Raw genomic sequence first — 27,353 nt, forward strand, 5'->3', positions numbered from 1 at the left:
GTCAAGAGTAGCCAAGACAATTTTAAAGAAGGAAGACTAATCTACCAGACAAAGTCTTTTAAAAGAGCTTTCACAATAAAAGGCAGAGGTATGATGCAGGGGGGAGTAAAAACACTACAGAACAGATTCAAAGTTCATGTGCACGTGGAGATTTGAAGGATGACAGATGTAGCAAAACAAACAGTTGCAAAAGCACGGAATATGTAATGACTCTTGCTGGGACCAGAGGCCTTCCAGACAGAGAAGAGTTAAATTAGGTCATTACCTCAGATCATTCACAAATAAAAATACAAAAAAAAAAAAAATCCCAAATGGATTTTTTGAAAAGCAAAAGTTAAAAACTTTTTTATAAGAGTTCTTCAGGACTTCAGGGTAGGAGACAAATTCCTTCTCCAAATCACACATGAAAAGGATACATTACAAAGGGTAAGATCTGCTAAACTGAACCCCGTTATAATGGATATTTCTGTCCGACAAAGGATACTACCAGAAGTTCAAAGATAAGACAAAAGTATCTATTTGGATATAAACAAAGAATACCTTGAATACTAAAGCACTATGCTAAATTCATTAGGCAAAGACAAAACTTAACAGAATAAAGGCAAAAGGATATCGATTCCATAGGCAAGTCACAGAAAAGAAGACCCGAACACACATGTAAAAAATTCTGTACCTGGCCAGTAATCAGGGAAATGTCATTTGAAAAGTAAGGTACCGCTTCAAACTCACCTGATTGCCAAAAATGAAACATTTTATAATACCAAATGTTAGCAATGAGATCTGTGTCAATAAACGTTTATGGCTTGTCCAGCAACCACCCTCTCCGTGTTCCATACACGGCGCCCGGCTGAAACTCCGTGTCCCAGTCTCCTGCGCGGAGAAAGCCGGCCAACAAGATGTCAACACAATCGGCTGTCGATTCCAGAGCGGCCTTTTGGGTTCTTCCCTCGTCCCTTCCTTCGTGTGGACATCACAGCTGAACTCCACGAGCCAACCTGGACCGCAGGACAACCTTCACAACGTCAACCACAAACTCAGTAAGCCACTGCCAGCTTTCAGTGCCAACACCTGAATACGATTCCTGATGTGGAAACCCTCACTCTTACTGGTAGGAACAGAAGTTAGCACAACACTGTGGGGAGGAAAGGACGATATGCAGTTGGAAACAGTTCCTACCATGTAACCTAGCAACTGTATTTCTAGAGACAGGCTATACAGAACCTGCGACCTACGTCACCAAGGAGAAATGCAAAAAGAAGGTCATTTTTATACTTCATAACTGCAAAAAATGAGAAACAACCTATATTAGGATTATTAAAGAAACATTAAAGAAGTTGTATTTAATTAGAGAATACTGCCCAGCAGTTAAGATAAATTAACCAGATCAGGGGCGCCTGGCCACACGGTCGGCAGAGCAGGGAACTCTTGATCTCGGGGTCCTGTCGTGTGTCCACAGGGCATAGAGCCTTCTTTAAAAAATCAACCAATAAAATAAAATAATAAATTAATCTAATCTATATGTTATGATCTATATTTCTATGGATGAATCTTGAAAACTCTGCTGAATTAAAAATGCTACGGGGGATACATGCAGGATAATTTCATTTATGTAAACTTTAAGAATACAGAAAGCAATACTAAGCATTATTTCGGGAAAGATATGTATGTGGAAAGCCTAAATGAAGCAGTTGAAGGAGATACTCACTTCAAGGTAGGGTTTAGATCTGTAGAGTGAAAGGGGTATTAGGATGGGGCCTTCCACTGTATCTACGATTTCAAGAGTAAATATAACAACGTGCTCATTGGAGGTGTTGGGAACACTGTGATTCCCCTAGAAGAGTCTGTACATTTGAAATATTACACAATTGTAAAGAAGCAAGAGCTATCTTGAGAAACTAGAAAAAGATGAGCAAATTAAACAAAATACACAGAATACCAGAAGAGTGATCAGAATGAAAAACCTTTTAAACAAAAACAATACAGAAAATTAACGCAACTGAAAGCTGGCTCACTGAAAGATTGATTAAAAAACTGATAAATCTCTGGCCAGACTCACCAGGAAAAAACAGAAAAGATGCAAGTTACCAATTAAATTGCCAAGTAATTTGACAATTCAGATGAAAGGGACAAATTTCTTCAGAGAAACAAACTACCAAATTCCAATCCAGAAGAAACGTAACTTGAATAGAACTCTATCTTTGAAAGAAACTGAGTTTGTAGTTAAAAATCTTGCCACAAAGAAGACTCCAAATTCAAATGGCTTCATTGGTGAATTCTACCAAACATTTACAGAAGAAATAATACCAATTCTACATAAAGTCTCCCAGAAAATGCAAATGAGGGAGTATTTTCCAACTCATTCTATCCGGGCACTGATACGAAAGCCAAACAAAAACATCGTAAGGAAACTACAGCTCAGTATCTCTCAAGAACAGATATAAAACTTCCTAATAGGGGTGTCTGGCTACCTTAGTCGGTAGAGCGCACAACTCTCGAACACAGGGTCCTGAGTTCCAGCTCTACACTAGGTATGGCGCCTACTTAAAATAAATAAATAATTTAAAAACATTTTTTAAAGAACTTCTAAATAAAATTTTAGCACATTTAACCTAACAATATATTAAAAAGGTAATACATCATAATCGCGTGGATTGATCCCAGAAATGCAAGGTTGGTTTAACATAAGAAAAGCAACATGTATAACTTACAATATGAAAAAAAGAATTCCTTTAGCACCATATAATCACCTTAAAGATGTAGAAGAAGAATGAGAAAAAAAAATCTAACATCTATTCCTGATTAAAGAAGAAAAAAAAATCTCAGCAAATTAGGAATAGAAGGGCATTTCTTCAACCTGATAAAGAACATCTATGAACATCCTATAGCTAACATCATCCTTCCCGGTGAAAGCCTGAATACTTTCTCCCTAAGATCAGAAACAAGACAAGGATGGGCACTGTCACAGACTCTGTGGACTAGAGGACCCAGCCAGCACAGCAAGGCAAGACACAAATAAATGGAACCCAAACTGAAAAGAAAAAGTGAACTCTCTTTACTCACAGACAACATGATAATCTACAATTTGATGGAATCTACAAAAAGCTACCAGAACTCATAAGGGAGTTTAGCAAGGTTACAGTACACAAGATTAAAAAAAAAAATCAATTTGTATTTCTTTATATTAGTCACAAAACACGATGAGACAAATTTCTTAAAAATATCATTTATTAAAGCACCAAAAATATTTAAAAACTTACGGATAAATTCAACAAAAAAAGGTGCAAGTCCTGTACAGTAAAAGCTATAAAATATTGCTGAGAAAGATTAAAGAAATGTTAATAAATCAAGTAAAATACTATGTTAACGAGTCATTAGACTGAATGTTGTTAAAATGTTGATACTTCTCCAATTACCTCCAGATTCAGCCTAAACCCAACCCAAATCCCAGGGACTGTGTTTTGTCGAAACTGACAAGCATATTCCAAAATTCATACAGAATTGGAAAAACAGGGGCACCTGGGTGGCTCAGTCAGTTAAGTATCCAACCCTTAATCTCAGCTCACGGCTTGATCTCACAGTTGTGAGTTCAAGTTCCGCATTATGTTCCATACCCAGTGCGAAAACGAAACAAAACAAAACAAAACAAAACAAAACAAAAGGAAGAGAAAAAACCTTAAAGAGCCAAAACAACTTTAAAAGGAATCAAGTTTAAAAACCAGCACTACCTGATGTTAAGACTAGCGGAAGGACACAACAGTGTGGAACTGTTATAAAGACAGAACAAAACAGGTCAATGGAAAAGACTAGACAGTCCAGAAACAGACCTACATGTGGGACAACCGACTTCTGACGGAAGCACAAAGGATACCCACAGGACAAAAGTAAACATCAATCCATACGTTCCACCACATAAAAATTAACTCCAAATGGATGATAAATATAAGTGTGATACCTGAATTTATAAAACTGCTATAAGAAAACGTAAGAGAAAATCTGAGCGACTTTGAGTTAAGGAAAGATTCCTTAGATACAACACCAAGTACACATTTAAAAAAAACAAACTAAAAAAAAAAACAAAAAAAACAAAACCAACAAATTGGCCTACAATAGCATTAAGAACCTTCATTTTCCAAAAAAAAGGGGAAAATGATGTTAAGAGTATAATGGAAAAGGCACAGATCAGATATCTGATAATAAACCTATATCCAGGATAAATTTTTTTAAAAACTCTCAAGGGGCACCTGGGTGGCTCAGTCAGTTAAGTGCCTGACTCTTGGTTTTGGCTCCGGTCATGATCTCAGGGTTGTGAGATCAAACCCCACGTTGGGCTCCTTGCTAAGCACAGGGTCTACTGGAGACTCTCCCTCCCTCTCCCTCCACCCCTTTGTCCCTGTGCACGCACTGTCTCTCTCAAATAAACAAATCTTTAGAAAAATAAAAATTCCCAAAACTCAGGAGGAAACAAAAAAACAAGTGTTTTTTAAAAAATGGACAAAAGTTGGAAGAGGAACTTCATCAGACAAGACATATGGTTGGTAAACAAGCCCATGAAAAGCTTTCAACATCACTAGCCATTAAAGAAACACAAATGTAGAGGTGCCTGTGTGGCCCAGGTGGATAAGCAGTCAACTCTTGATGTGGACTCAGGTCATGATCTCGGGGTCCTGGAATCAAGCCCCTTGTGGGGCTCCACGCTGAGCAGGAATCGTCTTCTGTCCCTCTCCCATTCTGCTCTCCCCTGCCCCTCCCCTCCGCTGCTTACTATCACATGGGTGCACACGCTCACTCTCTCTCAGATAAATCAACCTTGGGGCACCAGGGTGGCTCGGTCAGTTAAGGGTCTGCTTCCAGCTCAGGTCATGACCCTAGGGTCCCGGGATGGAGCCCCACGTCAGGCTCCCCGCTCAGCGGGGTGTCTGGCCCCCCACCACACACCCTGGCTCGTGCACATGCACTCTCAAATAAATAAAATTTAAAAAAAATTTTTTTTAACTTAAAAATTAAATTCCAGGGTACACCAATTACAATGGCTAAAAATTAAAAAGACCATCCCAAGTGTTGGGAAAGTGTGGAAGGAAGACAAGTCTCATACATTAACGGTGAAGGTTGAAGACAGTACAACTACTTTGGAAAACAAGTTTCACAATGTTAAACATTCACCTACCAGGTGAGGCAGCCGTTCCACTCCCAGGTGTGTACCCGAGGGAAATGAGAGAACACATCTGCCATAGACTTGCACACAAACACTTACAGCAGCCTTATTTGTTTTTTGTTTTGTTTTGTTTTTGCTTTTGTTTTAAGATTTTATTTATTTATTTGACAGACAGAGATCACAAGTAGGCAGAGAGGCAGGCAGAGAGAGGGAAGCAGGCTTCCCGCTGAGCAGAGAGCCCGATGCGGGGCTCGATCCCAGGGCCCTGAGATCATGACCTGAGCTGAAGGCAGAGGCTTTAACCCACTGAGCCACCCAGGCGCCCCCAGCAGCCTTATTTGTAACAGATAACAGAACAGAGACCTCTGAAAGTCCCTCAGCCCGTGAGGGAGAAACCCAACTCCAGCATACCCCCACCACAGAGTACTGCTGCCACTGCTCAGCAGTGTAAGCGACCAAGCTGCTGACATCTGCCACAGCCATCACGCAGAGTAAGGAATAAAAAACATACATGCTGTAGGATTCCATTTACGTGAAATTCTAGAGAATGCACATTCATCTCTAGCGGCAGAAAGCAGTCCCGCGGCAGCAGAAAGGAAGTGTGTATGACTCGCAGGGCACAAGGAAACGTGTGAGTGATGGAAAGGTCCACATCCTGCTTACAGTGATAGTCCCACAGGTGTACACGCTTGTTCACACACCTGAAACCGCACGCTTTAAATAGGTGCATTTTGTCGTACATTGATTTTACCTCCGTAAGGCCGTGCGAGGGGGAAGGAAAGGAAAGAACATGAGCAGGATCAGGGACAGAAAGGGAGGAAGGCACTCAAGTCAGCTAATCATCAATGCCTTTCATACAATCCAACGATCTTCTATAACCAGAAGTTACTCGGAATAGCACTTCCCTCACTAGAATTTCTCCAGGCTCAAAAGATACTTGAAGGAAGCGCTTCCGTGCTTTTAAGTTCTGAAAATGTACATACTGAAGGACATACAGTGTTGGTAAGATAAAGGGAAGGGACAGACCCCGGTGCCAGCTACAGGCTAGAAGGTATGTTTATGGTCAGGCTCTTTGTTGTCCTGTCCACAAAGTCTGACCAGGAGTCTATCCTGTGCAGTTAGGTGTCGTAGTAATTTCTCTATGTCAAATCCAAGTTGTACGTTGGGCTTTTTAATTTGAGTTCAGTTCCATTGCAGAAAGAAGTGTAAAGGGCTGGACACAATGGCAAAAAACAAGCTTCCAGGCTCGGTATTAAGTATGATTCAGTCACTGCTCTGAGGAAAGCTACGAAACCTGCAGAGAGGCTCGATTATCACCCAACGGAAAGACTGATCCCTAGAGGAGCGGCCAGAGGAAGAAAACGAACATCCCACAAGCTCCTTGAGTGACGGCTGACTGACCCAGACCACAAACTGATGTTTTACGGGCATACAAATTACAAAGTGAAATGTTCTGGAAGGTTCCTCACAGTGACGGGCATTAAAGGCCATTTGTCCTCCTCACAGCGGTGGTTAAGTAAGAATTCCAGACTGCATATGTTCACTTCTGCTCTTTCCTTTCATAAACCCAGAATCGTGGGTCTATTATTAGAACTGAAGGTCAGGTCACCAAAAAGATCTTTTGAAGTGATCAACCTCAAAAGAAAAATGTTTCTCTAGACCCTTATTAAATTTGTTTAGTATTTTTAACCTTTGTAACCACAGGAAACACACTCTGCCTGTGCATTCTTTAAAGGTAAACTTTTAGCTTCTAAACCCCATTTTTTCGTTTTTAAATTCAGAAAGTACCTATTACTTCTTGGGGCAGGGGTGTGGGGGGTTCATGTTCAGTCTCTCTGGGCATTATGTGACTTTATACAACTTAACTATATAGTTTCTCAGCCTTCATCTGATCACACTCAAAAACTGTAGCAACGTTAAAAAGTAGATTATTTTTTTTTTAATGAAGCTGAAAGTTCCTCATCCACAGACCACTTGTTCTGTAACAGAAAGAATTGTGAGATTTTTGTCCCTGAAGTCCCATCTCTGCCACTTACTGGCTGTGTGACTCCCATTGAACCTCTGCCTCCTCTCTAGAAAAGGGGGATGAGGCCCCCGAATGCCCCGAGGCTGTTACACACAGAATGGAACACCCAACAGATGTTTTTGCTTGCGGCGGCATATCCCAACTCTCTTCAACCTCCCTGAGACCGTAACACTGCGTTTTACCCAGCATCTCATAAGGAACGATGAGGAGATACTACTCTAAGCTTTATGCATTGTTTCCAATACTTTGCAATCCTGCAGATCACTTACTCTGCCTTCTTTTCATGAAATCAGACTTCTACACTGTGTGGGCTTCTACTAGTGTACACTGTGTGGGCTGGGGTCATACGTCTCAATGTTGGGATGATAAAGGGACGATAAAACAATGCACCTGAGAAACAGGCTGCGTATCCACGCTGCACCGAGGTGAAACACAGTGGCATGGAGCCGACAGGAGCCTCAAGCTGGGGGGGGGACTACAGCGCTGGAAAAGCGAGCTGAAACTCTAGAAGAGCAGAAAGTCTAGGCCAGGCCCTAAGCCACGACCGCTCTGCGTAAGATCCGAAGAGTAAAACGGCCAGAGGATTTAGTGATTATAAAGACTAAACTCATGGTTTGGGGGAAGAAGGGAGGAGGAGATGACAAGATCTCTGCACAACATGAAGAAAGTTCCAGACGTGTGATGTTACAAACAGCACGGCTTTATGGAATATTAGGTCCGGGGTCTCCTCAATACACGACTGTCCACGTCTACTGTCCCAGCGCACTACAGGTACTGCAATGCTGAGGTTCACAAATTAGGTATATCTGGTCACAGACATGGATATTCGAGTCATAAAAGTACAAGGACAAAGTAGGAAGAAACTACAGGAGTCTAGAATTAACAGTAATTAATTAGTGACTCAACAAAGCAATGGACGCCTCCACCTACTAGAGTTACCCATTAAGAACACACAAAAAACAAATAAATAAATAAAAACATAGGGACTGAGCGGAGAATTCGTTGACTAACCTCAAAGGTCGTCTCCAATGACAAGACTTCACAGAGTTCTAGTCAGTGTGACAGCCCGTCCTATCTTACAACACAGTATTTTTTAAGCCAGTAACTACAACAAAACCCCCGAAGCTACATACATACACATCTTGTGATCCAGTCCCAAAGAGAAAAAGGGAGAGGGGCTCTCACCAGCTCACGAGGACCCCACCAGCACAATCCTACCATTTTCACAATGAGGATGGTATTTGATAAAGAGCATTAAAAGTGCTCCAGGGTTCATTTAGCTGAAATCCTTCTGACCTAAGTATCCCAAGTGTACGAGGACTGTCCCGACACCATAAAGTGTCTGATTCAGGCCCAGCACCAGCTCCGCCCGCTGCCCTAACTCCCTTCCCTGCTTCAGGCAGTGGGACGACTGGAAATGAGGATGTGGGTTTGACAGCTGGAGGCAGAAGGGACGAGCTGTGTCAGGACACAGAATAACCAGAGTCCAAAAAGAAGACACATGACCCCAAGACCATGCAGTTTCTTTCTTTTCTTTTCTTTTTTTTTTTAATATTATTTACTTATTTATTTGAGAGACAGAGATAGCGAGAGAGGGGGCAGGAGTAGGGAGGAGAGGGAGAAGCACACTCCCCGCTAAGCAGGAAGCCCCAAGCGGGGCTCGATCCTAGGACCCTGAGCTCATGACCTGAGCCAAAGGCAGACGTTTAACCAACTGAACCACCCAGGTGCCCCAACCACGCAGTTTCTACAGAAAAATCTGGATAACAAGATTGGCTAAGAGAATGTCTACTATACTTGTGAATTTCCTCATGGGCTGTACTGAGGGAGAGTAAATGCTTACATTAAATGCAGATACAGCTGATGGCAGAAATAAATAAGTTTTTAAAAGGGTGGTGGGGGCAACACTGAGGGAGTTCAGAGCTGAGAGAGAGAGCCCAACCTATGGCAAAGGGTTAACATCCAGAAGTTAGCTCATTTGTCAGGTTCTTAAAGAACAGAAACTATGGGGCGCCTGGGTGGCTCAGTGGGTTAGGCCTCTGCCTTCGGCTAGGGTCATGATCTCGGGGTCCTGAGAGCGAGCCCTGCATCGGGGTCTCTGCTCAGCAAGGAGCCTGCTTCCCTCTCTCTCTCTGCCTGCCTCTCTGCCTACTTGTGATCTCTCTGTCAAAATAAAAAATAAATTTATTTTAAAAAAAGAACAGAAACTATAAGAAAGGAACAGCCATAAATATGTATTTAAAAAGTACGAGATCCACCCCTTAACTAAGGAACAATGAATGCTAGAAATGAACGTGTGTATTTTCATGAACTATATGCTAAAATACCGAGCAATCAGCTTATTGCTGGTGTATGGCAATTAACTGGAGATCAGAATCTAAGCCTGCCATCCTCTTATTTATTCCAATTAGATATTCATTCATCAGCTAAAACCCCAAATTATTTATTCCTACCTCTCTGAAGAGTGCACCATAAAACTGAACAATGTACGGGCAATCACTACTCCGCATTACTACATCCAAATCCATAAGAAGTTGTTTTTGTTCTTTTTCATCCACTGTTGACCGAATTCTCTGGAAAAGAATGACAAAAGATGTCACAAAAACATAAAACAACTTTAGAAACCTGAGAAAAACCACTACCATGACAAGACTGAAAAGTTCTAAGCAAACATCATAAATACTAACCAGACATAAAAATTATCATCTTCCTTAGACTTTACAAGAACAATTTTTATCACAGAAAAACAAAATAGCACTTGGGATCTGTTTTGTTTTGTTTCGTTTTAAACAAAATAGCACTTGGGAATTCTTTAAAGGACACAGGGCTTTTTAACCACAAGCATCCAGGGATGACGTTGGAAGTTATGTAACAAAGTTCGTAGGCAGTGAAAATTAACCCTCACATGCAAATACAAAGAAAAGCATTAGGAGCTATAGTTAAACAGTTTTCATGTGCATAATGAGCTTCACAGATACCTTGATCGTATGGCGTCTAGGTATTCAAAGCAAGAACGGGCCTCCTCACTCCCTGGCAGCCTTACCCCCTAGCATCCTCATTCGTTAGAGATGCAAAACGATCCAGAACAGGTCACAATGGAAGTCAGTGTAGGTGCAGCACACGGGCGACGTTCCCAGCCTCCCAGATCCTACGCTGGAATTCTCCCCCTCCACCACACTGTCTATAGGTTAAGAACCTGACTCCCTACCCCCTGGGTCAGAAGGGAGAGTAGCAGGAACATGTGGAAGAAAACCTACAGAGGAGGAGACAGAAGGCTGTCTGTCTGTCTGTCTGTTCCTACACCCACGAGGCCCTCTTCTCCATACACGGTAGACCTGGGCCATATCCCTAACCCACCTGCACAACTTCTCGGCACACTTCGAAAAGACTGCCTCCAAACCCAGTGCCCCCACCGCCCACCACCCACCCAGGAGCAGCAGGGTTCACGGAGACATTCAGAGGGACAGTTCCCGCTGCACGAGAGAGAGAGAGGAAGGATCAAGTTCAGAAAACGTAAAACATGAATAGCGAAGTTATAGTTTCACATGGAGGCATGCAGACAACTTTTTCCTCATAAAAAGAGTTCACAACGTCACACCGCGCCACTGTGTACGACACAGAGTACATACTTACAAGGCAAGTTAGTATACCAAAAAATACACAAGGTGGCATTTTGTCTTCCAAAGACGTCAAGGTATCTGTCCTCAATGTTCTTGAAAGGGATGAAGGCAGTCAATTAAATTCTTGAGCCCATTTTACAGAAGAGAAGCCCGAGGCACAGAGAGATACAAAAGACGTATTCCATGTAACATGACAATGAGCAGTTGCAGAAGGAACAGAAGCAGGTTCTTTCATTTTCCTCTCTCCCCACTAAATGAGGAACTCCATATATCCCCAACACAAACACATTTAATTTTGCTATTTAAAATGTATAGCCTGCTAGCTACAGTACTTCGTATCAGACAAAACTTACTAGCTAGCATCCTCTTGTATACACTGATTTAAGACTTTCACACTGAATGTCACTACCCAGACAAACAAGAAATAATAAATAAACAAGAAGAACAAAAAATAATGACAAAATAAGACTAATACTTTTAAAATTAAGAAAAATTGCCTTCTTTGTCTCATTTCTCTATTTTCAGAGCTTGGAGATTAGTTATCTTTCTTTTAAATCAACATCAGGATAAGGTCTGCCCAGAAAGTCTATTTTTTCAAAGTCAAAATAGCCCAGAGATGTAATTTGTTATTAGTTCAAAACCATGACATCAATAATTTTGGTAAACATCTTAATTACATGTATTCCTGTTTTTAAAACAATAACACTAAAAGGATAGCTGTGAAAATACTAGTTTGGGAAGGCAATTTTTTAATAAAAACTTAACAATCTCATATATCTACATTTAAAAGACAGAGAGCTGGTAACTACAGACAAATGGGGAAGAAAAAGGCAATGATCCCCTGGGGAAGATTTCCACCAACCAAAGAATTCTCCGTATTAAAAGGTTTAAAAACTTTTTTTTTCTATTTTCACTTGTACAGATAGAGGGGTACATATAAATATACTAGCACACATTCACAGGGCACTAGTATAAAAGATATCCTCTTTCCTAATTTGTTTCCCCAAACTGGTTATATGGTTTTCTAAACTTCCACTTGTACAAATGCTCGTATTTCAACTACTAGAAAGCATATTACAGCCAAAACCTCGATTGTTACCACCGGTAACTGACTCTTGAGGACAATTTCTACGTACTGCAGGAGCTACAGAAAGGACGCGTGCTACTACATGGACTGGAGGCCCGACTCAAGTCCCAGCATCGGACTGGCATCTAATTCTCAGTCCTGGGCCAGATTAGCACGAACCGGAATGCACAGGGTTCCTGGCACAGCTCAAACCTTTGAGCTCGTCAGCACAGCAGTAAAATCTGTTCAGCTGTAAACTATTCTTTAATGCCACTAGTAGTACAAAACAGAGCACGGGGCTGCTGGATGGCCGACTGGTCTACCAGGAAAACGGGTTTCACTCTTGGACACTGGTCAAGAGATCATCATCTCTTCGTGCTCTCTGAACATCTGGTCCAAGGGACAGGCGGTGGGTAGAGGAAGAGTTGGTGGTTCGGAGTCAGAATCATTTGGGGATGAGCAAGCAGAGCTAACTCTTCATTATACAGAAGTTTTAGGATTATACTGAAACATGCATTCTATGTGAGCACTTAATAAAACAAACTGATTCAAAAGGCCTAAAGGACTTGGGGCGCCTGGGTGGCTCAGTGGGTTAAGGCTCTGCCATCAGCTCAGGTCATGATCTCAGGGCCCTGGGATCGAGCCCCACATCGGGCTCTCTGTTCAGCGGGGAGCCTGCTTCCCCCTCTATCTCTCTGCCTTCCTCTCTGCCTACTTGTGATCTCTGTCAAATAAATAAATAAAATCTTTAAAAAAAAAAAAAAAGGCCTAAAGGACTCAAAAAGGGGATTAGCCACAAGCACACAGCTACAATAGTGGTTTCTTCAAATTAGTTATTTTAACTCAATTAAGTCAACAAATGTTCGAGTTGGAGAATACGTAATGATCAATGACTCAAATGAGAGAATTCTTAATAGTAAGAGTCACAACTAGGAACACTTCTCTAATGGAACAAAACAACACTTGTGGGAAGATTTCTACCACTGGAAATAAGGAGAGCCAGGACTCTCCAATATTAAGGGAGAATAATCACCCAAGTTGGAACGCATGAACAAGACACACTTCCCTTCCCTTTCTGACACTGTCCTTGGAACTCCTCTCCCCTTGCCAGATGAGGTGCTACCTGACTCATGACTCGTATCATAAAGCCAATTAGATCTTCAAATTAAAGAGGGAAAAAGAGCTTTCCTTAATGGAAGAGAATGGAAAATGGAAGCACAAAGGTGACACAAATTATATCTAAAAAATCTCTCACAATTAGAATGTTCAGAAAGCAATGTATTGGTAAATGTCTTGAATCACAGAAACCTTTTATTTATATCATAAATTTAAAAGTTAAATAAGACTGATTGAGTTCGGAAAAGCTTTTTTTTTTCCTTTCCTCATAAGGAATTGGGGTTGGAAAGCTCACACGAGACCACAAAATATTTAAGAAAATCATCTCAAGAACCATCAGTTTTTTAAAAAGTTTCATTTTTAACCAAATATCAGAATTCATTAAAATCACTAATTTTTTCACCGTGGGACTACTGAGCTCTTTTACTTGTCACTCCTTCATTAACCTAGTTCCAACTTACATGCTCTTAGGACAAATTATACTTTTTGAAAATCAATCCACATTGCTTTTCCAGTAATAAAGTATTTTCAAATTAGCACAAGATTTACTTTATTTGGAACAAAATATAGAGAAAATACCTAAAATCAAAGCAAGAATTACCACCCTACATTAGAAGCTGTTTTCCATAGTGAAGAAATCAATATACTTGAAGCTAAAAAAAAAAAATTGTTTTTAAAATTGTTGTCCAAATTTGTGTTCAAGGTTGTTTCATATTCCAAATAAGCAGCAGGAAAATGCCGCAAAAACAGCATGTAGGTACACATCAGCAACATCAAAATGACTCCAATGAAATCTTCCAGAGACACAGAAAAAGGATAAACTGAATACCCAATTCTCTGTTTTTACGACTGCTGGAGTTATACATGGCTCTTATCCAGCTAAAAATTAAAAACCCAAGGGGGGCTGGGTCGTTCCCTTCGTTGAGCGTCCGACTCTTGGTTTCAGCTCCAGTCATGATCTCGGAGTCGTGAGATCGAGCCCCATGTCAGGCTTCACACGGGGTGTGGAACCTGCCTAAGATTCTTTCTCCCTCTCCCTCTGCCACTCCCACCCCCCATTTGTTATCTCTCTTTCCCAGAAAAAAAAAAAAAAAAAAAGAAGAAGAAATTAAAAAGTTTTGAAAATTAAAAAAATGTAGAAGTCCACAGAGCTTCCCTTCTCTAGAACAGCCAATCCAACTCATGCCACTGGCTGGATGCTCGATGCTCCGATGCTCGAATTCCATCCAGATTAAGCTGTAGTGACAGGAAGTTGACAGGTTCCATGGGATAAGCTAAAAAATTTAAGTTAGAAATTGTCCTCTTGCCCTGTCCTACCTTGTGCACAAAACACAACAACGTCCACTCTGAGAACAGTCCAAATCATGCAGACGGATTTACCAAGAAGTGGTTGAAAGGTTGCTTTCCTTCTCTCTGCACAACGTGGCATCTGGAAGTCGTTGGTAAATTTAAACATTGGCAGCTTATACTTGGCCTTCATTTGGAATGCCTCAATGTTTAACAATTTAAATTGAAAGCATAAATACTCCTTCACTGATAGCGAGCCATATTTAAATGCGGCATAGTTCTCGGTGGCCGCTGAATATCCTGGGACCTTCACACTGAGATGACGCTTGCACATTATCTCTAAACCCTGCCAACCTGCCCATCAGGAGTGAATGGCTGGGGATAAAGCTAACATAAGTAGGAAGAACTTTCCAGTAGATTAAGACCCACTGTTCTAATGGAAAGGGATTATGGGAACTATTAAAACTACATTCACTGAAGGACTAGGATGGGAAGAACGGAGAAGCAAAGGAGATGGACGGAAACAGGCAGCAGACACTCTCAAAGAAACCATTTACTGTTTGTTTCTCTTCCTTTCCTAAATGGATTTTCAGGGGTCAGAAGAAACAGAGAGAACGGATAAAAGGAAAGAGTGTCACGATGACCCAGTCGCTGTTATGGGATAAGGCCAGGACGGCCCAACTGTGGCAAAGAGAAAAGGAAGAAAGGCTCACAACACAATGACGAAGGGACACGCTGTAGAGGAAGCAAAATAAGACAGGCCCAGAGGGCAGGTCCTCAGAAGCAAGGAGCGTTTTGCTTAGGTGCTAACTCAATACCCAGCTGCTAGTCTCACCACTCATGCTGACTCCGAGTTCACCCTCCCATCTCCCCATCAGAGTTCCCAAAGATCTCTTAGTTGCTAGAGAGGCCAGGGATATACCAAAGCCCTAGGGCTTGCCTTGAAATGACCCAGTCTGTGTCTGCCGGCGCCCTGGCGTGAGAACTTCTGACCCTCACCGGAAACCCAGAGCTCTACTTCCTACCAACTCAAGCTCTAAGAAAAGGTCAGACAGATGGCCAGCTCTATCTCTTGGACAATGTGGGTGTGGGGAAGGCCCTCTGGGTTATGTGATCCCATTCCTGCTCAGAGAAGGGGGAAAGAGCTCCTCATATGCTCGAAAGACTCAGAATAAGGCAAGACTGATGACAAGTCATAGACGCTCTTGGTTAAAAACAGCAGCGCCACCATGTGTGTGACAGATGTCAGATCCCAGGACCGGATCATTCCAGGCAAGAAAGATGCAAGTCCTCTGCAAACAGACAGGAAGTCAGGGCAAGAACTAAGGAAGAACCGAGGAGTTCAGGAACAAACTTGAGAGAGGCAGACCTGAAAACAGCACCACGATCAAAGAAACTTGAAAAAATATCTACTAATTTGAACTGATACTCTTGTTTTGCTTTTGTTTTGAAATGGAGAAAGTATGTCGTGGGATGAGATGTGGGGGAACAGAAGGAATTAAAGTGGAAGGGCATACCCGCTAGTCCCAGCAGACAAGGTCTCTACATTCTCACCAATTCATATGAGGTTTGTGTGGGGCTCAGCGGAGGGTCCAGAGCGCAGTATAGCAAGGTCGTGAGAGCGCGGTCGGTGACTCACAGTCCTGCTACGCAAGGTCAGCTTCGGCTACTCGGGGTACCTTACGAATAAGGTCCAAGTACTCAAAGTGAAAAGAGAAGTGGGTTCGCTGATGAGAATTCAGGGCCTGGATACAACGAGACTTAGCAAGGTGAAAGCTTCAAGCACCTTACCGGAAATCAGTGCAAGGCTTTAAAGACTATCTAGGCATTGATTAAGACAATTTGACATCAGATAAAATGATGCCAGCTATTAGGATTTTGACCCTCAGCATGGCAAGGTGTCCTTTTCAACTTGCCACCCACCCAAACTGGAGCATGAGGAGGTATATCCTCTTCAGCAGAGCAGTGTGGGTCCACAATCACCAGCAGGTAGCTAAAACTCGTGTCCACGACTGAGCCTCATCCCTAGGTGTAAGCACCCATCATCATCGAACGTTACCAAAACATCAGGATTCCGTGCTTCAAGTAATTGCCAAATGTCTTGCCAGAGTGGTATGACAGCTAGAACAACCATTCCCAGGACAAGAATAAAACCTAAAGCTCCCTGGGTTTTATACCAAGTGGACGTTGATAAACATCACCCATGCAGAAATCCCAGAACGGGTTCAGGGGTAAACAGATTGCATGGGGTCTTAGGTGGAAAGCCTCTCCATAGCAACCATTTCATTTAAGATCAAACGATGAGGGGGCACCAGGGTGGCTCATTGGTTAAGTGTCCGACTCTTGATTTCGCCTCAGGTCATGGTCTCAGGGTCATGGGATCAAGCCCCGCATCAGGCTCCAAGCTCAGTGGGCAGTCTGAGATTCTCTCTTTCCCTCTCCCTCTGTCCCTCCCTCCTCTAAAACAAATAAATCTCTTAAAAAAGCAAGTCAAAAGATGAAAAGAACAAGGATTATCTTAATTGAAACGGTTGTGATAATGACGTTTTGAAAATGTGTCCTGTTCCTGTTATCTACAAACCCAACCCTGCCAAGCCAGGAGGGCACTCTGCTCCTTAAGCATCCCTTGCTAAAGAACACTCCTAAGGTTGGTATCTGTGAATAAAATATGAAGGGAAGCCCACTGCCAGTCAGTAGGTGACTTCAGGCCAACCTAAATCGGTGATGTGTGGGAGAGCAAGGATCTCGCATCAGATCCCCAAGTGCCCCAGTGGATCCTTACAAAAACGCTGCTTTCCCGGCAGAAATGTCAAGAAGTCAGTTCTAATACAAAGGTGGAAAACCCCAGAAGCCACTGCAGCATATCCGTGCGCTGTGACCCCCTTCCTTGGGCTGCAGAAAACCTCGGGCATTCTTGCGCTCCTAAGTTCAAAACAGAGATGCCATAGCCCCTGCTACAGAGGTTCATGCTCAGCTGCTAGAGTCTTCTAAAGAGATCGCGTTCAGAAATGCCCACCATCTCTGCCTCACAAGGCCCTCACTAACGAGGTCAAAGCAGAGAGCAGCATTAGCTAAAACAGTTTAAAAAGCCAAGTATTGGGAATGCTGACCGTAGATGCAAAATTGGCTTTCCTCTCAAAGACTAACCAATACAAGTGTCTGCTAAATCAATTGTTTTAAATTATGAAAACATGTTTCTACTAAGGTAGGAAGAAAGAATACTAATGTTTAATTGCAAAATCACCCCAGGTCTTTAGAATCAATTTAATGAACTCTCAATTGTATCTTAATTAAATTAATTAATTAACAATAACACCCCCTCTTCTCCTCACTGAGGATATTGAGACCCAATTAATGCCTAGTTCTACACAGGCTCTGTTACCCATCCCCCAAGAACTGAGGAGATCAGCTCCCAAAATATATGGGGTATTTATCATATCACGGGCAGAACTACCTGAGGGCAAAGCTGATGGAACAAGCTGCATGTGTCTTGATTAAAGACAGTATCATCGGGGCGCCTGGGTGGCTCAGTGGGTTAAAGCCTCTGCCTTTAGCTCAGGTCATGATCCCAGGGTCCTAGGATCGAGCCCCGCATCGGGCTCTCTGCCCAGCAGGGAGCCTGCTTCCTCCTGTCTGCCTCTCTGCCTACTTGTGATCTCTCTCTGTCGAATAAATAAATAAAATCTTTAAAAAAAATTTAAAAAAAAATAAAATAAAAAGTATCATCTTCTTCCTCTTTACTAATTATATCATCTACATACAAAGGGTACATTCTCAGCACTAAGATTTTGCAAGGCCTAAAGATCATATACGACAGATCATTACTTTGGTACCCATGACACTAAAGTGAGATATGAGAGAGGAAATCTGATGTTTAACCAATTTCCAAGGCATGGCCGTTAAGACCACAATAACAAAAATGACAGAAGATGTGCAGAAGGCATATCAGAAAGGGGTCAGATGATCCTCCTTTACAGTGAAATGTGATAAGGTTTTTCTCCAAATCACTCACTACATAGGCTGAGCCAGAGATCCCAGAGCTTTCCCCCGAGTTCATGTCCCAAGAGCTTCCAGTATGAGCAAGAGGGAGTTCCCATCTCCTATCCTGGCCAAAAAAGTACTATTTTGTCTCTACTATTTATTAGGGTCTCTCTACAATTCTGTTAACAGAAAGAAGTCATGGTGTAAAAATTCCTAGGAGCAAAAGAAACGTGTGCATACAAAGAGTTCCAAACCTGACTACACAAGGGACCTGAGTTCAAAACCAAGGCTGATGGGAGGACAGCCCTGTTGTGTCCTTTGGATCTGCCCTCTCCGGGAAGGCCTCCACTTCACACTTCATCTGCAACACGCAACATTCGAGCAAATTTAAGAAGCGCCCAAGTGCACGGCTCCGCCCAGCACGGATTTCTTAATTAAGCCACATGATCCAGCCAGTCAAGTAAGAGCAGAAGGCACTGGAATCAAGTTTCAACTCAAAACCACACAGCCATGACCTCTGCACCCACAAGCGATCTGGAATATCAGCACTAGCACTGGGTCGTCTAAAACTCAACGACATTGCCTAAGCACTCCATACTCTCAGAGAGGAGCTTCTCCCATTTAAGGCCACTCCTGTCAACTCTCATTCTAGTGCTTTCGGAGCAGTGGGCAAGAACAATGTTTAAAGACTAAAATGAACTTCGTCCAATTAGGTTCACAGCTCCCACCAGAATTACTCAGTACGGAACTTCTGGTAAAAAGGGCGAGGTGTCTGTAGCGGGAGGGCAAATGAGCAAGCCGTCCTCTACCGACCCCCGCGCTCCCTCACACGCGGCACTGCCCGGATCAGGGAGGCCTCCCCACTGAGCGGACGGAAGCCCCACACTGCTCAGACAAGGGCGGAGTGGGGGTGCTGCTGAAGGGGGCAGGCAGAGGGGGCTCTGGTGCTTCCCACCAGGCAGGAGGGTGGACCTAGGTCTCGACTCCCAAAGGACACGGAAGGCAAGATCCAAATACCACGGGAGAGGCAGGAATGCAGGAATCAAGATCGAGTTACCAGCCTAGGATCGATCCGGGGCACTCAAACCAACGCAACAGGAGAGCTGGAAGAGCAGAGAAAACATCCTGAGGGTTGCAGGAATAAGACCAATTAGGCCCAAGAGCAAGAAAGGGAAAACACCCGGAACCCTTCAGACCTAAGCACCTAACCTCAGACAGCCAGGCTGTCTCTTGGATTTAGCAGAGATGACTTCTCAAGCAGAAGACTGAAAGCTCATCCGTAAATATCAGCAGTGACAAGCTCAACGGGACACCTTCGCATCCCCACCGACCTGCCCACCATCCGTTCCACTGGCCTTGGCTCCGGGGTCACCCCTCTGAATACCAATCCCACTGTCTTCCATCTTCAGGGGCATCAACTGCATCCCCTTACAGTCCCTCTCATCTGCATTCTTTTCTACTCTCCCCGGCCAACAAGCCCACCGACAGACACAAGCGGACCTTCAAGAGTCAATCTGGACGGTTTGTTAGGACACAGCAGGGAAGCTGGTAGTCTAGCGTGGGTGCATGGTTTATGCCGCAGGCAAGGTCAGGTGAAGGACATGCAGCCAGGTCCTGAAGGCTCATCGCTCCCTCTGCCAGCAGCCTGTGTCAGTCACACTGCTTCGGTCCAGGACATGGGCCTGAGCTGCGGCCAGAAGCCACTCTTCCTAACGCTTTACCCCTGCATCCCGGATTTGCTCTGTCGTGCCGATTCTGATCATCTGTGGACCAGACTCTGTGGGGTGTTTCTGCCAGCTCCCAATTTCTCTGACCCTAGCCCAGAAACGTAATCATCATTCACTGGTTATTCCACCGTCATGCAAAATGGGACCTTAAATAAACGTTCTTTGCAGAGGATGCTGAGTGAAGCCTGACACTCCCACCCAGAGCGGAAGGCTGTCCTTCCCAAGCTTTCAGAAGATCCCAGGGCAGGAATGGCTTTGTCCTCTGCAGCCCTGTGACTCAGGCATTCAAGAAGTTCGGTAAATCAGTCATAACACTCCCACTCGCAGAAGACTTAAGACTTCTTTCCCTAGGCGTGTGTAATTAAAACCGAGGGTTCAAAATTCTCCGTCTTAGGGCCTAATGCAGAGAACCTCACTGGCAGCTTGAAGAACTGTCCTCGGGCCAACGGTCATGAAACTGGTATAAGTACAACTCTTACATATGCTGGGTGTTACCTTGCTGAATCTGATTTATTAGATCTTAACCGATTTTTAAGTTACATCTTGGAAATCACTGTTTCTTTTCAAGCATTTCTTCCATGTGACAAAATGAACTCAAAACTAAAAATGAGGAAGAAGAAGAAGAAAAATCAGTCTAATACCAACAGTTCACTTTTGTTTAAATACTGCAAATAAATCTTAAGGATAATGTATTTCTAAGATAAGCTTAATGTTTAATCAAGTAATCCTGCCCTATTAAAGTGCATATTAAAACACTGGTATAGAACCGCTTCAAGTGTGTCCTCCTTTTACCAACAACAATGGAAAACTCACGGAGTGTGAACCACTGCCTCCCACTCTTTTAAATCTCTATAGTCCTTATCTCAAAGCTAAACACGGCAGGTGCTTAGTCATCAAACTGTCTACTTGGAAAATGTCAACTCAAGTCCCTAACCACACGCTGCCTGTGTGTGTACTTATCAATCTGGTCTGTGGGCCTACCTGATAATGGAACAAACTCTCAGGTATGACAAAAGGATAAGCTTGTTCAGAGACCAACAAGACACACGTTTAGAAACTGTAAGGGCCTGGGTGGCTCAGTCTAGGTTAAGAGTCTGCCTTTGGCTCAGGTCATGATCCCAGGATCCTGAGATCAAGTCCTTCATCAGGCTCCCTGCTCGGCGGGGAGTCTGGTTCTTCCCCGGCCTCTGTCCCTCCCTGTCACTTGTGCTGTCTCTCTTTTTCAAATTAATAAATCTTTAAAAAAATAAAAATAGTAGACGTCATCTATCAATCATCAAATTGGTATCAAACCTTAATGTGTATTAAGGGAGAAACCCTCTTCGAGTATCATACGATGTCATGGAATCCAACACTATGTCCCGCCAACATGTTAGTGGCTACGTCCTGTCACCACCCTCCCCAGGCTAAACTAACATGCTGGCTCAAGAATTCCAGGGGATCAACAAAGGAGACAGTATCAACTGGTAGGTACAGATGTGATCATTACCAATCTGTAGGTCCTACGACCACCTCGGAAGTACTTCTTAAGAGCTGGGATTTTAAAGGCATTCTAATAGGGTTCTCAAAATAAGGTCAGATTACAAGTAGAAGTCAGCAATTTCCTATATTTGCCCTTAAATTCCTTTGAAACTCAAGTAAGCATTACAGAGTTCAAATCAAATTAAGAAAAACTTTTCTTGGGGCACCTGGGTGGCTCAGTGGGTTAAGCCTCTGCCTTCGGCTCAGGTCATGATCTCAAGGTCCTGGGATCAAGCCCCGCATCCGGCTTTCTGCTCAGCAGTGAGCCTGCTTCCCACCCCCCCACCCCACCCCCGCCTGCCTCTCTGCCTACTTGTGATCTTTCTATCAAATAAATAAATAAAATCTTTAAAAAAAAAAAAAACCTTTGTTCAAGTCACAATGAAGTCCGTTCCTTCTTTACCTTGAAAACCTACTGACCATGGCTCAAGTCTATCCAGATAACGAAAACAGATTATGATGTTGATCTACATAGTAAAGCAGAGAACACAGACTGAAAAAAGCAGTTCATAATTATTTACAAGTCCTTTCCCTAGTATCTGGAAGAAAGTTTAGAACTTTAGTTATATAGGCGAGCTCTCCCTTAAGACCCAGCCAAGGGACAGCAGATGTCACCTGCAGAGAGTACATAAGAGCAATCGAAGCCTCATCCAAGAAAATCTAAATAAAATAACTTTCCACTTACACTGCAGTAGCATAAAATAAAAATGGGGAAATCATTCCACACTGCAAGGAAAACACTATTTTATTTCAACAGATAATGCAAAACAGAGGCCTTAGCCTGTGCTTCTGTAGAGGTCCCCCAGTTCTAGGCAAAATCTTGTCTCCGTATGAGTCATGCTAAGAAAAAAGCCTATAGGTGTCAGGACATTGCAAAAGAACTATGACCAAAAAACAAAGCTAAGAACCCATAAGGAGAATCATAAAATTTCTCCCCCATCATTAATTTCCCTTGAGTTTCATATGACCCCACAAACAGAAATGCTCAACAGTGATGGAGGCAAAAAGAGAGGAACATTTTGCTCACAATAAACTTCAGCCCAGATAGCATTTCACATTAATGCGATACAAATCCACTCCCAAAGTCAGTTACAAAACTGAGGCTCCTCCCCCCGTCAGGTCACTGTGACAAACTCTCCCGATAGGGCACTGACGGGAAGCTGACTAGCTCAGACTGTCGATTATGTAAACTGAGGCGTTACTGGTTCCCCTACGGATTTTAAGTTGGACAAGGGAATGGTTGTATCTCATTTGTTCTTTTTCAACTCCCACCCCCAACACTGTCGATTTTCCTGTAACATCTTACACACAGCAAACGTCTGTTCAGCATCTAAACAAACAGATGAAACACATTACAGCTACACGGGCCCACGGGCATCAGATGAAAACCATCCGTTCCTAACAGGTACCCCCATCAGCCTGCCAGGTACAGTCTACGGGCCGATCTCCATTTCTGGCCATTCTTGACTTTTTTTTTTTTTTTTTTTTTAACGAACATATTACGTGGCATGGCACTCACAGCAAGGACAGGAGGAGACAGCATTATCACAAGGTACGCATGTCGATACAACCTTCCAACCGGGGAACAGGGCAGTACTGATGGAGACGAAATAAACAAACAGGAGCCGAGCCGGTCAGGGCCGAGTAAGGTTGAGGTTAGTGGCAACAGCATGTGCGTGGTTTCCAGGAAACCTTCAGTAAGACTGCTGTTAGCCCTAGCCCCGCACCTTGCCCAACCCAGTGCACTGCCTCTTCTTCCAGCTCCCCGCCTGGCTCAGTGCAGCACTGCCCTGCTCCCAGGGGTGCAGCCGCCCGGCCTGAACTCACCTTGGCAGTGGAGGGGCCTGAAGTTTAAAACACGTTAATGCATCACGCCAAAAGTGCAGTGAACATGCGCGCTTCACACACTCGCGTTTCCGGGGCCACAGCAAACGTGCCGCCGACAAGACAACCGTCGTACAAAACACCCCCAGAGGATTTGGAGAAACAGTCTCACAAACACCCGTGTTTACCACACAAGCAAGAACAGAACAACAGGGACAGCACTGCACCCAGAAATCGCACCTAATGGAGGAAAGCGCCAAAAAGAATGACGGGCATCACCTACTTTAACTGCCATTATTTGCCCACTTGGTTTGTGGACCATTTTGTTGACAGAACCATAAGCTCCTCGTCCAATTTCTCCAAGGTCTTTCAAGTCCTCCGCAGTGAAATCCCAGTGCTGCTCAGGGGAGATCTTCAGTTTTCCTGACGATTCAATGCTGTGTGTTCTCAGTCTCTCTCTGTTAAAATATTGGGAAGCAATTTTTCCACATTTTAAATAGGTTTTTGACTTTTTTCTTATAGCTAGCACTGATAAATGCACGGGAAAATGGTTTTCAAGCTGCTAACACCCTCTGACCTCCAGGTTTTTGGAGCAGTTTTGTTTACGTCGTCTTGGTTTTTTACACACTGAACTCATTAAGAAAGGCCTAAACTCACGGAGTCAATAAACACAGCTTCCGGTTTCCAGTTACTGAAGAAAGTAATTCCGTACACCAGTGTTCATTTCCAAATACAAGATCTTTTCCGAACTGCACAAAACTGCGTTACCAAGTGCAAAATCCCAGGAGCTACGGACCGCATTTCTGAACAGTTCTTACCCTACCTTACCTGATAATAGTAACCCCAGGCCCTCCGTCCTAAGGACAGCCACTCCTGAACTCGGCTGCATATTAGAATTACCTGGCGTGATTCTTAAAATGCAGATGCCCAGGTATCATCTTGTAGCAATTAAATTAGAGTATCTGGGGGCAGGAGTCAAAAAACAGTATTTTTAAAGATCCCCAGGTGATTTTGGCAAAGTTGGGGAACTAGGACCCTACATACTGCCCTGTTCCTGCTCATGCCATGCTGAGGTAGGGGGAGAGTCAAATGAATGGCCAGCTGCCTCAAAGAGAAAAACCGTCATGTACCAATCAACTCTGAACCCTTCAACCTAGGTAGAGCAATGAGATGAAAACCAAATGATGCGTGGACAAAAATCTCATTACGGATTTACGTTAAATTAAAAAACCATCCCCCAAATTCCAACCTGGAGATCAACACATTAACTTCTAACCATGCAAATCCAATGAAAGACATAAAAACAATCTCATTCCTCTCTCTGTCCTCCCGCCCCCCTCCTACCTCCACCCTGCCCCCGGACACAATGTGTAGGAGTGAACTGTATCAAACTAGAGAGTGAAAACTGGGTATTTACCCTAAAGATACAAATGTAGTGATCCAAAGGGGCACATGTACCCGAATGTTTATAGCAGCAATGTCCACAATAGCCAAACTATTAGGAAAGAGCCTAGATGTCCATCAACAGATGAATGGATAAAGAAGATGTGATTGATTGATATACATATATATACATATATACATACACAATGGAATACTATGCAGCCATCAAAAGAAATGAAATCTTGCCTTTTGCAACAACATGGATGGAACTAGAAGGTATTATGCTGAGCGAAATAAGTCAATCAGAGAAAGACAATTATCATATGATCTCCCTAATATGAGGAAGTTGAGAGGCAAGGTAGGGGGTTTAGGGGGTAGGGAAGGAAAAAAATGAAACAAGATGGGATCGGGAGGGAGACAAACCATACGAGACTCTTAATCTCTCAAAACAAACTGAGGGTTGCTGGGGGGAGGGGAGGAAGGAGAGGGTGGCTGGGTTATGGACATTGGGGAGGGTATGTGCTATGGTGAGTGCTATGAGGTGTATAAGCCTGACAATTCACAGACCTGTACCCCTGGGGCTAATAATACATTATATGTTAATAAAAATAAAAAGTTTAAAAAATTTTTTTAAAAACCTGATCCAATAACACAAGCAAGAAAAATTTACACGCTTGGTTATTTATTTTTCTTTTCCAAAATTTAGATATGTCTTCTCAGGTTAGCAGAACTGTTTTTTTGTAGGTACTTTTAAGGCTCTCAAAATATTCAGAATTTCAAAATCATTTCCCCAGAATTACTGTCTTTACTAGTATTAACAGTAACCACGATTCAAGGTCATAGCTCAAAGACTAATACACTTTGTCCAAATAACCAGGTAGTGAGCCGGCACTCCGACTGCCAGATTCCTAGGTCATGGTAAGTCGTAATATCAGGTTTTTTCACAAAAGTTATTTTCTGTTTACAACATACTTTCACCAGTCAACCCTAGTGACTAATTTTCTTAGCAATCTTTTTCATGATGTAGAAATATCCTAACACAAAGGAGTTCATTTGCAATAATTATTGTTCTATGATCACTGGCATGTAACCACCATCTCTGTGACTCAGTTTAATCACTGGTGAAACACACGGCACCAGCCAATTGCGGAGGGTAGCTGGAAAAAAAGTTAGTTTAAGTTCCGTGCAAACTGGAAACAACATTTTCATATTATTCACTAATTCCTGAGGCGTGGCAGATGGGCTTTAAGATGCTCCCCGTGAGCTGTATTTCCCTGGGGTTCACAGCTCTGTGTAAACTCCTCTCTCTGAGTGTGGACAAGACCTGCAACCTGTTTCTAGCCAACAGAATACGGCAAAGGATGTCACTGCCAGGACACATTGTGCTAGACAGCGTCTGTTGCTAGCCTTCCTGAGATATGGAGCATTTCGCTACCATACAAACCACGGAATAATGAGTTATAATATTAACTATTACAGTAAGATCAATTTTTAGAAGTACGGAATATCTCTTCGAATAGCTTGGCTTATTGTAATCTGCTGCGTAGTTTCTGGATGAGGTCCTTGTTTTTGAAGCGAACAGACTGACAGCTAAGGGATGCGAGTTATCTTCCTGGGCTAATGCAAATGTTCAAAAACTGAGTAAGGTGACAGACGCACAACTTTGAACACAGGAAAAGCAACTGAACTGTACAGTGTATGGGGTAGGTTGTATGGTACGTGACTTATATCTCAGTCAAGCTGCTGAAACAAAAGATAAACAGCAGAACGAGGCTATTCCCAAGTCCATCTTCTCATTTAACAGAAAAAGTTGTGAAAGTCACAGAAAAACACGCTATGGGTATGCCATCATGAAGCATGTTCATGGAGTACCCCCCTTCCAGCAGGCTGGCGATCCTTCCTGTGAAACCGAATCCAATTTCACAGTCACTGTTTTAAGAATTAGTCCAATCCCAGTGGCTTCCAAAGGACTGGACAGAGATGCAGTCTGACCTGACCTTTTACCATTACATTAGAGCAGTCAACCACTGAGGCAACTACTGAGTGTCCAAAACCTTGGCTGTAGTTTTTTATCTTGGGGCCACTGTGTAAAGCAGAATTTAAGTGCTACTTCTACTAGAAAGGGTCAAAAATTCCCCGATTTCATTATTAATTGCTTACCTATTTAGCTCAGCTCAACTCCACTAACCTATAAGTTACCCCCAATGCCTCTGCCTCATCGGTAACTAAGTTTCAGCCTACAACCTTATATTTACTCTTACATTTGTCCTTCTAAAACGTATATTAAGTGCTCCACATGAGCAATTCCTAACCCAGACATCTCCCCATTCCCTCTTTTGGGCTCTATTCAAGAAACAAGCAAGGGACTGAGGTTCCAAGTCTCAAACTCACTCAACTCTCACACAGGAGCAATTCCCAGCCCCGTATCTAACCATGTACACAGAAAAGTCCCTAAGTAAGTTGGTAACGTTCTCCTCTGGATTTAGAGGTCTTTAATATGAAAACAAGTTAGAATGGACTTTGTCATAACAGGACTTGGAATTAAGACTATCAAATGATACAACTTATAGTTTAAAAGTTAGCTAGACACTCACATCTTTTAATGCCCACAGATCACAAGTCTGATTGCAAGGGCACCTCTGATGAACAC

At 43.0% G+C, this 27,353-nt stretch overlaps 1 protein-coding gene across 1 annotated transcript in view; it reads right to left on the reverse strand.

Annotated features, from left to right (window-relative positions):
- MAP2K4 (mitogen-activated protein kinase kinase 4) overlaps window positions 1-27,353 on the reverse strand; it is a 133,921-nt gene that overhangs the window by 41,542 nt on the left and 65,026 nt on the right. Inside the window, exons 3-4 of the mRNA XM_080826032.1 lie at window positions 23,604-23,778; window positions 9,632-9,751 (exon numbers count right to left, since the gene is read on the reverse strand). Of these exons, the coding sequence (XP_080682158.1) occupies window positions 9,632-9,751; window positions 23,604-23,778 (295 nt within the window). The remainder of the gene's footprint in view (window positions 1-9,631; window positions 9,752-23,603; window positions 23,779-27,353) is intronic.

The sequence above is a fragment of the Martes martes genome (assembly GCF_963455335.1).
Source record: "Martes martes genome assembly, chromosome: 16".
In the NCBI taxonomy this organism is placed as follows: domain Eukaryota; kingdom Metazoa; phylum Chordata; class Mammalia; order Carnivora; family Mustelidae; genus Martes; species Martes martes.